The 14277-nt window shown below is 37.8% G+C and overlaps 1 protein-coding gene across 2 annotated transcripts; it reads left to right on the forward strand.

The window, feature by feature from the left end:
• The first annotated feature begins 6634 nt into the window (after positions 1-6634).
• LOC126375512 (uncharacterized) lies at positions 6635-12324 on the forward strand. 2 transcript variants are annotated; one of them, XR_007567601.1, is made up of 5 exons: positions 6635-7641; positions 8846-8926; positions 10165-10330; positions 10502-10605; positions 11494-11619. XR_007567601.1 is itself a non-coding variant. In XM_050022476.1 (4 exons), exons 1-4 carry the CDS (start codon positions 6775-6777, stop codon positions 11652-11654), a joined length of 1275 nt encoding a protein of 424 aa, XP_049878433.1. In that variant the 5' UTR covers positions 6635-6774; the 3' UTR covers positions 11655-12324. The 2 variants fall into 2 exon arrangements, 1 of the variants encoding a protein (XP_049878433.1); XM_050022476.1 differs by lacking the exon at positions 10502-10605 and having other exon boundaries at positions 11494-12324.
• Positions 12325-14277: the final 1953 nt, after the last annotated feature.

The raw sequence follows: 14277 nt of genomic DNA on the forward strand, positions 1-14277 counted from the left end.
GCCGGACTAACGTTTTCATATTTTTTTATACTTGTCCTGTCCTGTTTTATTTATTACAAAAAGCTAATTAAAACTTTTGTATGAAACAATTGAAAAGTCACACAGATTTGGGACTTAAACATGGGTAGCTGGCGATAAGTGTGTGTACCATACTATACACCTCTGCCTAGCCCTTTGGGGATACAGGCGTGATGCTAAGTAATAATAATAACCACATTAAGTTTTCTGTATTTTTGCTAAAAGTTTGAATGTATTTTTTGAGTCAATATATATTTTTTAAGGTTAAATTGTCTTAAGGGGCGTCTACGTATTGGCTTCGGCCCCACGCACGCCTTCCAAAAATCTGGAACTCCATAGGCCATACTACATACATACTTAATAATAATTTATTTATTTATTCAAGTAAGTAACAAAACTTATTGCATGTATAATATAAATTTTAACAAAGCACAAGGTATCAATAATAGCGGTCTTGAAACTTTAAACAATATAAAACCCATTATTCATTAATATACCTGTCTACATGATCATGGCATGGAACATGATGATGATATTTCGAACGTGATCATAAAACAATAATTTCAATTCAATATACTTACATTACGCAGTGTTTGATCTGGAATATTGTGTTAAATCACATTAGTTTTCGAACATTCCCTAGTCATACGCCTAAATGTTCAATTCTACATGACGTTAACAACATTTTTTTTTGACGTGACTTATTGTAGGTTTGCCGCAGATGGTATTAACTACTTGGCCGGACAAATGGGGAGCGCTGAAGGCTCTCACCCGGTACAACGTTTAAGACAACAGGCCTGAGGGTGCCCAGTTGGGCGCGAACCTCGGCTCAGGGCGTCGTCTGAGAGGAAAAATATTTGAAAGAATTAATCGACCTTAGTGGGTCGATAGCGATAAGCGCTGAATGAGGGAAATCGTCGACCACGCCGGCAGGGTCGGTATCGGGGTCCTGAAGTGTTTGGTGTCGCGAGCTGATTGGCTGCCTAACGTTAACAACAGGGGCAACTAATTGTTGTAGAAGTCGATAACACAGCGCTCACTCGAACGCCACCCACCTCAATGTTTACACACTCAAACAAATTGATAATAAAGAATAACCATCGTCACAATGAGTGTGTGTCCATGCGACACGGGTTTCACCGGAAGGAAGAGCAAACTGCAACAAATACACAGCTCTATGGAATACCTGGAATGGTTGCTGAAAATATTCTCCCTCGACAGCAGGACACGGAAAATCACAAGCAATGAGAAACGCTGGCGCATTGTCAAAGTCCTGGTCACAGTTACACTTCTAGCAACCTTAGCCGGCGTCACAACTGCATTCAAAATGCGAAACGTGTATCCCAGTTTAAATGTATCCATAGCCCTAACAGACTTTATGCAAATTATTTTCGATTACGTTCAATATCTCGTAGACTTGTTCTTCGTTTATAAATATGGAAAAGAAATGAGCATCGAATACTACCGGCAGTACGAGAGCTTCGACGAAATAATGAATGTGAATTATTATTCTGAGATCAAAAGAAGAATAACAGTTCTGATTGGAATTTCTTTGTCCCTCTGGTGTGCTTCTTCAGTTTTCGACTTCATAGCTTGGTATTTGGGATATGACTTCGTGGTACCGTGTGTATACTCACCGGCTTATATCTACTTCTTCATTAAGATTTTGACGAATTTGGACTTGAGTGCTCATGCCATGAACATCGAATGCAGATTGCGGGTCTTAGGAGACATTGTTCAGGACACGTATATGTCGTTAGGGAGTCAGCTGACATATCACTACACATTTGAGAAATGTGGTTTAAAGGATGCCGTTTCGAACAAGAATTGGTTTTATTCTGAAGGTTACAAGCGGGCGATTAACATGAGATCGCGGCTTCAGCTGTTGAAGAGCGTCACCAGCAGCAGCTGTCAGGAGATGAAGCTGCTCAGCAGATGTTACCTGCTACTCGGCGAGCAGTGCATGTACATTAACAGCGTCTTCGGATTCAGGGTAAGTCCTTCAAATACTTTCTGGTCCTTTAAATCTACCCTGACGTACTCTCAGCATTTCATACTAAACTCACGCAGAATTTGGAAACCCTATTAGCATGATATAAAGTCAAACATTAAAAGATTATTTATACCATCTAAACGATGTCTACACTCTGAGGCGCATGCGGTACTTATGGATCTTATTAGAACGTGACACCAAAAAAGAATATCAAGTAGAGTCAAAATAACACCACTAAAGAAGGTTAAACTTAATTAACGGATGTAAATATGAATGCTAGGTAATTTTTATCACCCTAAATGAATTTCAAAGATCGATGTGGCTATCAACGACGTTATCCAGAAAATCGTAATGACAGATCTTTATAAAAACCAATTTCATAAAAAATTACTGATTAAGAAAAATCAAGATTTGACATCATACGGATTTTTGGACAACATTTGGCAAGAATATCCTTGAAATTATTGGGAGTGGAAAAAATGCCGCGATGAAGATATAATTTCACGGTACTCCTTAGGCATGGACACATACCTCGCAATGTTCGTATCCGCCTTTATAAACATCTAACGTATAACCCCTATGTAGCTTTATGAATAGTAACATATAATATTCAGTTTGAAGGTTTATGAACCTCTTGACGGTAGTCAGCCATGTACCACGAATGGTACTTCATCTTTAAACTAGACAATAAGACAAAAGAGAAGCTTGGAATATTAAAACTAGTTCACCAAAATATTCAAGGCTTCTCTGGCAAAGAATTGGACATAGAATTATTTTTAGAGACATTTTTTATTGACATTTTATGTATTACTGAGCATTGGTTTAAGGATTATGAATTGTTATTCGGTTTTGAAAATTATCATTTGGCTAGCGCTTTCTGTCGAAAGATCAAAATACGTGGTGGCTCCCTTATTTTTATCAGAAATAGTTTAAAATATAAAGAACGCAAAGATATTACTGGACTTTCGATAGAGGGCACTATGGAGATTTCATGTATAGAAACAGAGAAACATATTGTTGTGGCCGTATACAGACCCCCATACAGTGCTAACTTCACAGTTTTTGAATCAGTGATGGAAAATGTACTGAAGGTCATATCTAAAAGTAATAAATCTATTATAGTGTGTGGAGATTTTAACGTTGATTTATATGAAGTAGATTCAATTACAACTAGATTTCTAAGTTTGTTTACATCTTTTAACCTTGTTAATATATTTATGGAGCCAACTAGAATTACAGAAACAACTGCCTCATGTTTAGATAACATTTTTTGCAATTGTGATTTCCAAGATAACAGTATCCTTAACTGTTTTAAGTCTGATCACAGTGGGCAGTTGGTTAGTTTTCCAGTACTTAAAAATGTGCAAAAAATTAAATTTAGTACTCGACCCATCACTGATAATCGGATAGAGAAATATCGAAATAGTCTTATTAGTAACTTACCTTGTCCAAACTTTGATACAGACAATCCTGACGATTTTTACAGGGATTTCTTCACTATTATCCATAAAGAATTTGAAAATAATTTTCCTCAAAAGGTAGTTACCAACAGTCAATCATTCAAGTTCAGTGACTGGGCTACCGTAGGCATTCGCAAAAGTAGAAATACTCTTTATTCTTTATATGAGGAAAAAACGTATACACACGCTGATAGTTTCAAAAGCTACGTCAAAAATTATTCTAAAATATTTCGAAGAGTGTGTTATACAGCCAAACAGATGCATATTAGTAGTAAAATAAAGACCGCGGATAATAAAATAAAGGCAGTTTGGCAAGTAATAAATAGTGAAACAAAGGCTTCTAAACCGCGTGAATTAGAATACAATATAGAATCGGGCACTGGGTTAGTAAAACAAGATAAAGATGTAGCTGAAGTTTTTGATAAATTCTTCACGAACATCCCTGTAAAAACTACAGAATCTCTCAGGTCCTCTCCTGTTCAAGCTGATATATTATTAAAAAGTAATGTTACTGCTTGCACTGAATTATTTGATTTTAAACGCGTTGATCCGAGTAGTATTATTAAAGTATTCAAACAGCTGAAACTTAAAACCTCGAAAGATTTATGGGGATTGTCTGTCAAATTGATGAGCTCTGTTATTGATATCTTAGCACCATATCTAGCTTACATCTTTAATATGAGTGTTGAAAATGGCACTTTTCCAAATTTAATGAAAATCAGTAAAGTTATACCTCTTTTTAAATCGGGCACAAAATCAGACCCCACGAATTATAGACCGGTTTCTATTCTACCAGTACTTAGTAAAATTTTCGAGAAAATTATTCTCGACCAACTGCTATGTCATTTTAATTTAAATAACTTACTCCACAGCCAGCAGTTTGGTTTTACTAAGGGTCGGTCTACAACAGACGCGAGTGTGACATTTGTTCGACACATTTTCGATGCTTGGGAGAAGTCGCAGAATGCCGTAGGAGTATTCTGTGACTTATCTAAGGCGTTCGACTGCGTGGATCACGAGACCTTGCTTTTGAAATTGAGGCACTATGGACTAAATAATGGAGCTCTCAGTTTGTTAAATTCATATCTAGGTGGTAGGATACAAAAGGTACAAATCAATAGTACAACTTCTTCGGGCTCTCATGTTCAAATGGGAGTTCCTCAAGGATCCATTTTGGGTCCGTTTCTTTTTTTAGTGTACATAAATGATTTACCTTATGTAGTACAGAACCAAGCTGACATTGTGCTGTTCGCGGATGACACTTCTCTTATATTTAAAATCGACAGAAAGTTAGAGGAATTTGACGAAGCAAACAGCGCTGTGTCGCAGGTTCTAAGTTGGTTTACAGTAAATAACCTAGTTCTAAATGCTAAGAAAACGAAGTGTATTAAATTTGTTCTACCAAACGTAAAGAAAGTAAATAATAACATTAAAATTAACGACGAGAAACTAGATTTTGTTGAACACACAGTTTTCTTAGGAATTACTGTAGATTCAAAACTTCAATGGGGCCCACATATTGTATCACTAGCGGGCAAGCTAAGTTCAGCAGCATATGCCGTCAGAAGGATCCGACAACTCACAGATGTACCCACTGCTAGACTTGTCTACTTCAGCTACTTCCACAGCATAATGTCTTACGGTATTTTGCTGTGGGGTCGAGCCGCTGATGTAGAAACTATTTTCATCATTCAAAAAAGAGCAGTTCGCGCTATTTATAAGCTGCGTTGTCGGGACTCTTTGAGGGAGCTGTTTAAAGAAATAAATATACTGACGGTCGCAAGTCAATATATATATGAAAACATTATGTATGTACGTAAAAACTTATCTCTCCTTCCGAGAAACTGTGAAAGGCATACTTACAATACAAGAAATAAACATAAAATTGCTATTCAAAATTCTAGATTAAGTAAATTAAATTCATCTTTTTTGGGGTTATGTATACGTTTTTACAATAAAATACCAGATAATATTTTAAATTTGTCAGAAAATAAATTTAAAGCTCACGTGAAGCTTACTTTATGTAAAAAAGCTTATTATAAGATTAATGACTACCTAAATGATAAAAATGTCTGGTATTGAATGTGTTCCTCTAGTTATTAAATAACTTGTAATGTATATCCTCATTGGTTTTTAAAAGATGTGTTGCTGTTGCAGTTTCTTGTCATTTCTTCTCCTCAGCCATAACACCTTGCGAAATGACGTAAATTCAAAAATGTTACATTGACCTTCAACAAGTTTATCCATGATAATTACGTTGAATAAATGATTCTGATTTCTGATTTCTGATTTCCTCGTATATTATGCACAAATTGACTACGTACTAATATAATTATCTCGACATTGTGTAGTGGACAAAGCGGTGAAAAGGCTGTAGGTAGGTTACATGTTAACGTAGGTACTATTTTATTAAAATGGGGCGGGTGTGTGGTGTTGTGGTTAAAGTACAATGTTAATCTTTTCATATTTCTCAAGAAGAGTCCTCTGTCTTATTATGAATTGTTTTATTTCTATTAAAGGACTTAGGTCTGTCTCAGTCGTTTTCTAAACGTACGAAAAAGACAACAATATTATTCTACTATTTATCAGTTAAGTACTAACAATTTAATACGAGTAGTACTTCGTTCAACATGAGAGGAAAGTTATGATTGGCGTGCGAGTGCCGAGTTGAAATCACGAAATACGACTTTTATTTTTAAGTGTGATATTAAAGTAATGTTTAGGTACTAGCTTACTTTTTAAAAAGGCGATACCACAGTTCATAATAAATTAAACAGTAAATATCATACAAAATTGCTAGGGCTGACTAAACCGCAAAATTCTTATTATTAACGAACCGTCGCATATTACACCCTGAGTTTAAACTGCTCATCAGGCTGTATGACTTGTCTTCTAACACGGAAACTCCGAGTAAGTATAAAGTTAAAAAGCTACTTTTTACGGAGAATAAAATGCGCTTTTCCTCACTATTTTACGCGCGAAAAGCACCTACTTATCTTGATCTTTAGATTTGAGGTTGAGCTGGTCCCTATCACTGAGTCAGTAGTTTTTATTTGCCAAATCAAGAGCGGTGGGTTTATTATTGTCTGATGCTTGAACTGTTGTGGTCTGGTCATATCTCTAAATGTCGAGTTCTACACGATATCCACAACCGACGCGGTCAATTGTCGCGACAAATTTTATAGCAATAAGTGGTATGAAGTGCTCACTCTAACGCCACCCATCACGTTGTTTACACCTTTTAAACAAATTGCCAATGTGTGTTGTACTTATACACTATAGTATCTAGTATCTATCGTCACCATGAGCGTGTCCGACGCGGGCTTGGCCGACAGAAAGAGCAGAATGCAGCAAATATACGGATCAATGGGACAGTTGGAGAAGCTGCTGAAAATATTTTCCCTCGACAGCAAAGAACGGAAGATCACAACCGGCGAGAAGCGCTGGTACATCTTCAAATGTATACTCTCAGTTTCACTCTTTACTGTCTTAGTCATCGTCACAACTTCATACAAAATCCGAAACGTGTATCCCAGTTTGAACGTCTCCATAGCTCTTACAGATTTTGTGCAAAATATTTTTGATAACATTCAATATATCATAGACTTGTTCTTCGTATATAAGTACGGAAAAGAAATTAGCATCGAGTACTATCGACAATATGAGTGCTTTGACGAAATAATGAACGTGAACTATTATTCTGAGATCAAAAAAAGGGTGGCTGTTTTGATAGGAGTATTTTTCTTCTTCTGGCTTATTTCTTCAGCATTCGACATCGTGGCATGGTATTTAGGTTACGACCTTTTAGTACCGCTAGTTTTTGCACCAGCTTATGTCTTCCTGTTCATCAAAATTTTGACGAATTTGGACATTAGTGCGCATGTGATGAATATCGAGTGCAGATTGCGGATCATAGGAGACATTGTGCAAGAGACGTGTATAAAAACTGAAGATCTGCCGATGAACACGTCTGTAAAGAGCGGTTTCATAGACGCTGTTTCGAACAAACATTGGTTTTATTCTGAGGGCAATAATAGATGTTCTGGCATGAGGTTGCGGCTCCAGCCGTTGAAGAGTGTCACCAGCAGCCAGGACATGAAGCTGCTCAGCAGATGTTACCTGCTACTTAGCGAGCAGTGCATGTACATCAACAGCGTCTTCGGAGTCAGGGTAAGTTGGAATTATATTGATTCCAAAATTATGAGTGTCGTATATCCTTTGGTTATATGTCAGTGCCCTGAAAAAGCAAGCAATTAAGTACAAAACAACTATTGTAGGTATTTACAAAGTAATAGTTTTTGTTCGTCGTTTATTAGCGCATGAGCCATGTCAAGGGTCTTTGGCGGTTCAATATTAACCTTGACACGAGGGTTGATGAGATTGGTTCCACCTCACTACACTATCCACACGATAGAAGAAGAGAGCATGGATTATTTTAGTAACTTATATAGCTGTCGTAATTATAGTTATTAACCTTTTAACCTGGAAAACTGTCAAATGGATTGATTAATGGCCGATATAAAAACGGAAACTTAAAAAAAAACAGTGGTGTATAGTTGGTAGGCGGAGGCCTACCTAATAGGATTGGTTTGATAAGACTACTCTTAGGCAGGGTCTCTTCGGTAGGTAGAATCAAGAAATACTGGATCGTCCGCATGTGGCTCGTTGTTGGTGGATATTCTATCTTTTTCTAGAGGTATCTTGTCATCGTGTTAAAAGGATTTGTCAAACCGCATGAGATTAAATAAACTAACGATTGCATTCCCAAATTCCCATTTGGGTTTGTCAAACTAAGTATTGTCTGTAATCTCGTTATATCTGAGATATTTGTTTTTATCAACTCATCTTATGTATCTGATGAACGTTTTTTACCCGACTGCGGCGAAGCAAAAAGGAGGGTTATGTGTTTGACATATATGTATGTATACATGTGCATATGCACGTCTGTTCCCACACAAAGGCTATATAACGTCACGCTAAATTTAATGCGGAGCTTGCTAGAGGACATAAACTAAGGACGAAAAAGATTTGATTTTCCAGTGGTATAATGCCAATCTGTCTTATGAGTTTGCTTACCACGGCTTTGTCCTAAACATCACTACTTATTCGAAAAAAATTCAGATAAATATTTAGCAAGGTTTTTCTTACAGCTTCTTTTCCCCGGCTACAGGTTGTGAGAAGCTGCAGTAGTTTTAGGCGGATGAGACGTTCGTTATGTAAACAATGACGATTCAAAGTGTGACTATGCACTCATTGTACTCATTCTATTTCTCTTTTGTTTTGTATTTTGTTTTTTCCTGTTTGTGCGATAAAGTATTTGTTATGTTATGTTATGTTACCTACTGAATTAAGATAGTTTTGATTTTTTTTCCAGATTCTACTCAACAGTCTCAGTTTGCTCATCGACATGGTGAGGTTTCTGAATGTCGTCGTCAGGATTGCAGTTGGCTCGCAGGTAATTAATAATAATTCTTTATTGTGCAAGAATTGTACAAGTTTAAATTAGTTAACACTTAGGAAACATCAGTGCGTAAATATTGTACACGATTGTTAAACTCTGTTGATCCAAACTGAGCACAAAGGCCTCTATCTTGGAAAATTAGTGTTCGACCACACAAGTTGAGTTATATACGAGTAAACTATTAGTGCTAGCATGAGTAAGTCATGTCACAAGATAATTAGTAAAGGGGTAACAAAAAGTAAAAGAAAAACTTAAGAATTTAAAAATGTGTAGTTGAAGAAAGATTGTTACGAGTGAGTGTGTGTGTGTGTGTGTGTGTGTGTGAGAGAGAGAGAGAGAGTGTGTGTATGTGTTCGAGTGAGTGAGTGAGAGTGCAATTTTAACAACTTCATCTGTTAGTCGCTTACTCCCCATTTACATCATGCTCGGGAAGCAGCTGATCACTCCTAGTCTTATGCCACTAGCGGGATATTATTCGGGATTCGGTTGCCAGCAACTAATTGGTGCAGGTGACGTACTTTTTATACAACTGCATACATTTTGTTGGTGGTGCGACTGTATGTCCACGGTGTCCTAGTGAGATAGGGCCTTTATGTTCATTCCGGCCAAGTAGGTAATGCCATTTGCGGTAAATCTACAATAAGTTATGTAAAAAAACCCCTTATGTTCACTTTCGGTCTTCAATTTCAAACACGGCTGCGCTTATTAACAATGATAATTTATTTGCAAAATAGTTGTTGCTGCTTTTCTTGTAAGTTGATATTTTGACAACGCGGGACGGGGCGAATGGATTTATTGTAAATTTGCCGCAAATGGTATTAACTATTTGGTCGGACAAATGGGGAGCGCTGAGGACTCTCACCTGGTACAAAAGTAACAGAACAGGCCTGCATGGATCAGCGATAATATTCGATTTTGTGTACTACCAGTTCAGTAATTAATGCCATCCGAGAAAATTCTAAAAACATAACATAGTCATGTAGCCAGAGGTACATCCATCGCAAGATGAATTAAGTACCCTTACCTCACTGAGCTTTTTGTTTTTTTTTTAATCTTTATTGATTTGGGAGTTTTTGTCCTACAGTACATGGCAACTCCATAAATCTTACTTTTTACACTGCTTATAATATTTATAAGTAGTGGTTATTGCTGAGAGTGCTTTTTGATGGACCAACGTTATAGATGGTGAAATTCCAAAAATAAGAGGGAAAACATGATTGTGCTGTTTTCAGCAAACTGTCTACAACGCGGGCTACTTTCCGGCGGCGTCGACGCTGTGCAGGTTCCTGGTGTGTGTGTGCGTGCTGGCGAGTCTCGTGAGACACTGCGAGCTGGCGTACCGACAGCAGGAGCGGCTCCTCAGCGTCGCGGACCACATCCTCGTCAACAAGAAGCCTGGTGAGGAAACTCTCAGGTTTTTTTGACTTATTGTAGACTGCCACGAATGGGTAGTTTGCAACTTCTCTACAAACCGATCCTCCGTTACATGGTCTTGAGCATCATCACATCACTAATTTAAGAGCCACGCTCTTATCCGAGTAGCATTCAGATACTGCTGCCCTCTATCAGTTTTCAGGTTACAGTACCTGTGACTCGCCCCTTCCGTCCAGCATTGCCGTACCGGCTCCCATCTCCGCCTCTGCAACCGTTGAGGTCTTCACCCGTATCTCCGGGTAAGGGTTCTACGTTATACCCCGTTGGTCCTGATCTTGAGCAGTGTGGCTAAAAAGTCCACATTTGAGCAATTCATCTAAACAAGCAATATTGCTATTTGACATTAAAGTTGATATTTGTTGGCAAGTAGCAGTATTGCTTTTTAGATGAATTGCTTCGATCTGGCCTTTTTTACCCCAGGACGCTTTAATCGCTAGATTTGCCATTATTCATCAAAAAAGCCTCATAGTGACACTTCAGAAATATCAAAAGTGGCAGAATAATTACTATGTTTAGCCTTGTCACTTGATAGTTACCCTCCCAACCCATACCCTCCCATTGGAGGGTATTAAAAGGTTAATAGTTATAAATTATACTTAATTCCTATCGAATTTTCTTTAAGAATATGTTACTAAGTCAGTTATAAATAATTATTTATTAACCGCATTATTATAAATGTCGACTGTTGTTAAAGCATTTAGTACAACAATTATATAGTAGATATTGAAGTATCGAATCCTACAAACATTTCATTTATTAGAACATACACGTCCCACTGCTGGGCACAGGCCTCCTCTCAATCAACCGATGGGGATATGAAGCATACTCCATCACGCTGCACCACTGCGAGTTGGTGGTGTTTTTACGGCCCCTGCTACACAGCACAAATAGCTTCTGTGGTCTAGTGGTTAGAGCGTTGGGCTCACGATCTGGAGGTCCTGGTTCAATTCCCAACGGGGACATTGTCGAAGTCACTTTGTGATCATTTCAGGAAATTAACGAACAAATCTAGATAATATCGATTTTAAGACCTGGCCACGACATATACACACACTTCTTGCTATGTTTGAGTCTCATGTAATAGACATCTCCTGTATTTACATAACTCATTTCCCATTGGTTCCCAGACGACAGCCTGAGGAGTGGTATCCAAGAGCTGCGGGCGCTGGTGGTGTCCAGACCTGTCAGATTCAACATGGCCTACTTCTTTACGCTCAACTACTCCTTTTTGGTCTCCATAGCATCCGTAGTCGTCACCTACACCATCATACTGTTGCAGAGCCTGTGAAGATATCTAATTTGCAAGAAGGTTTATATTTATGTCGTTGCCTTATGGGGAACACCATGTAAGCACCTTTTTCAAAAATCACATTCTAATTTTAAATATTTTAATGGGAATAAAAACTCAAATTTTAAAATAGAAGCTCAAATTTTTATGTAGGTGGCAGCACTGTTGAGTGTTTTTTTTTTTTAATTTTGACAGTTCTCCGAACTGTCCAGCTAAACTTCGTGGTAAACTGCTATCAAATGTGGAGCAACGTGTAGTGTATCCCATCTGAAGGTTGAGTTACGAAAAAGAAACGCCATCAGTTGGAAAAAACCAGTTTTGATTGAAAATAAGTTTTCCTAAGTTTTCTTCTTTCCGATTTTTAGGGAATAAATATAACACTATGATTTTACAGTTAAACACTAATCAAAGGTAATTATAGTGTAACAATATACTTAACCAAAATAATATGTTTGTTTACTCACTCAACAGTAGCGACACCTGATGGGAGAAATGGGCAGTTTTTGTCCTCATGCGATAAAAATTTGGACCACAATTAATTATTATTATAATTCACCAAGGAGTTTCATTAACAAATACATACATGCGTAATATAAATATATTACGTTCGATATATATTTAGTCTGTTTTTTTTATTAAAAAAAATTGTGATTCTCTGTTGATATTTTTCCTGGCGGCAATTGTAAAAGTTGTTAAATATACATGTTAATAATACGTGATAATAACAATAAAGTCGTTATTTTTAAACTTATTTGTTTTTTAATGTGTAAATAAATAGCTTTTTAAGCAACATCATCTATCCTAATCGCCAGATGTGAAATTCTCTTCTATTTATTGTAATAAAAGCTCCATTAAGCTGCTCCTGCACACACGGCGCCCCGTGGTGTTAAAAAATTGTTACAAATCGACGCGTGATTGGATGGTGGTAAGTGCAATGAGAGGGTCTTCAGACATTAAGACTTTTTTTAAATGAAATGTGAATAATGGACAGTAACAAGAATAAGTAGCTGAACATTATTTCAACGAAGGTGAATATGTCTTTACTGTAAGCAGCACGGAACATAATTCCATCTCTTCTTCTTTTTATCGTGTGGGTTGTAAGGTGGATTATCAACCTCATCAACCCTGGTGTCAGAGTTATTATTGAGCCGCCAAAAGTCCCTGACATGGCCCATGTAACGACTACTTACTTATTTATCTATCAGTAAGGACGATCCGGGACCAACGGCTTAACGTGCCTTCCGAAGCTCGGATCATCTTGCTTTTGGATAAAATGGTGATCAGCCTGTAATGCCCTCTCCAAACTAGGGATCACAAAGTGATTTTTGGTTGTGTCTCCACTGGGATTCGAACCCTGGACCTCCGGATCGTGAGTCCAACGCTGAACCACTGAAACACAGAGGCCGTTCCATCTTTGACTAAAACAATATCAAATACATTTCCCAATTCTTTTCTATCCAATTTAAAATATAAAATTGTTTCCTACACTGTAGTGAATTTAAAAACAATTTTACGCGCGGTTTTTTCCATCACCATATAACACCATCATACACACCACAACAATTAAGCATAATTGTGCTATCTAATAGATGAAATGGGCATCGGAATAGATAGGGGTGTGGTCGCGGCAGATGGCCGGCGATACCATCTGAGATACTCCTGCGCACACTCCACGCGCGCCTCATGTCGACACCGAGTTAAGGACCATACTTTTTTCAAAATAAACGAGTAAAATAAGTTTTTATTTCTTTAAAAAGTCACTATGGTTCTGTGCTTTGCAAATGCGAAGCGCAAGATTGAACGCCGGTACCGCGGACTTGTACCACTGAGTTACTCGTAGGTATTAATTTATCTTAAGTGCAGTTTTCACTAGCACAGTTGGCTCGACTTATTATAGACAGCGATACGGCTCACCACCTAACACGTTGGCTTAAAAGATAGCTCGGTGAGGTGTGGGTACTTAGTTCATCTCGCAATGAATGTACCACTGACTACGGACGCCCTTAGCCCAGGTTCGCACCCACCTGGCTACCCTCAGGCCTGTTGATTTTTGTACCGGGTGAGTCCTCAGCGCTCCCCATTTACCCGGCCAAGTAGTTAGTGTCATTTGCGGTAAACTACAATAAGTTATGTCAAAAAAAGGCGTGAGGTAACGGAACTACTTTCGCATTTCGAGTGTTCCCCTTAACAGTTTTGGTACGTGCTCGAGCCGCGTGCGCACATTCGCTGAGGTCCCGCGCGTCCTCGCTATATTAAACAATTACATCCGTATAATTCACGCGTGGACACACTGACGGACAGTTTTGATGTAATTGATAAGACATGTACCTATACAGTATTACAACAATGTGCAGTTTTCACTAACGCAGTTGACTATTGTGTGTCCACTAATGTACTACTGTACTAACGCGCTGATTGTTACTGTTAATTATTTGTTTATTAATTAAAATTGAGAAGCACACATTGTCCTAGATTCCTGCAGACGTCATCTAATTTTATTTTAAGTTATACCTGTCATTTTCTTCATCCGTTGAAAAAGAAAGGGAAAAGGAAATTCTATGTAATACACGTCAATTTTAAGTAGAAATCTAAAACAACCGGCTAAAAATTTTACATCGGCCAA

This window comes from Pectinophora gossypiella, chromosome 19 (assembly GCF_024362695.1).
Source record: "Pectinophora gossypiella chromosome 19, ilPecGoss1.1, whole genome shotgun sequence".
NCBI classification, from domain to species: domain Eukaryota; kingdom Metazoa; phylum Arthropoda; class Insecta; order Lepidoptera; family Gelechiidae; genus Pectinophora; species Pectinophora gossypiella.

Bases quoted from the DNA above. Each gene is read 5' to 3' on its own strand.
- LOC126375512 (XM_050022476.1), top strand. From the start codon at position 6,775: ATGAGCGTGTCCGACGCGGGCTTGGCCGACAGAAAGAGCAGAATGCAG. The intron at 7,642-8,845 runs GTAAGTTGGAAT...TTTTTTTTCCAG, and splicing joins ACAGCGTCTTCGGAGTCAGG to ATTCTACTCAACAGTCTCAG. The intron at 10,331-11,493 runs GTGAGGAAACTC...ATTGGTTCCCAG, and splicing joins CCTCGTCAACAAGAAGCCTG to ACGACAGCCTGAGGAGTGGT.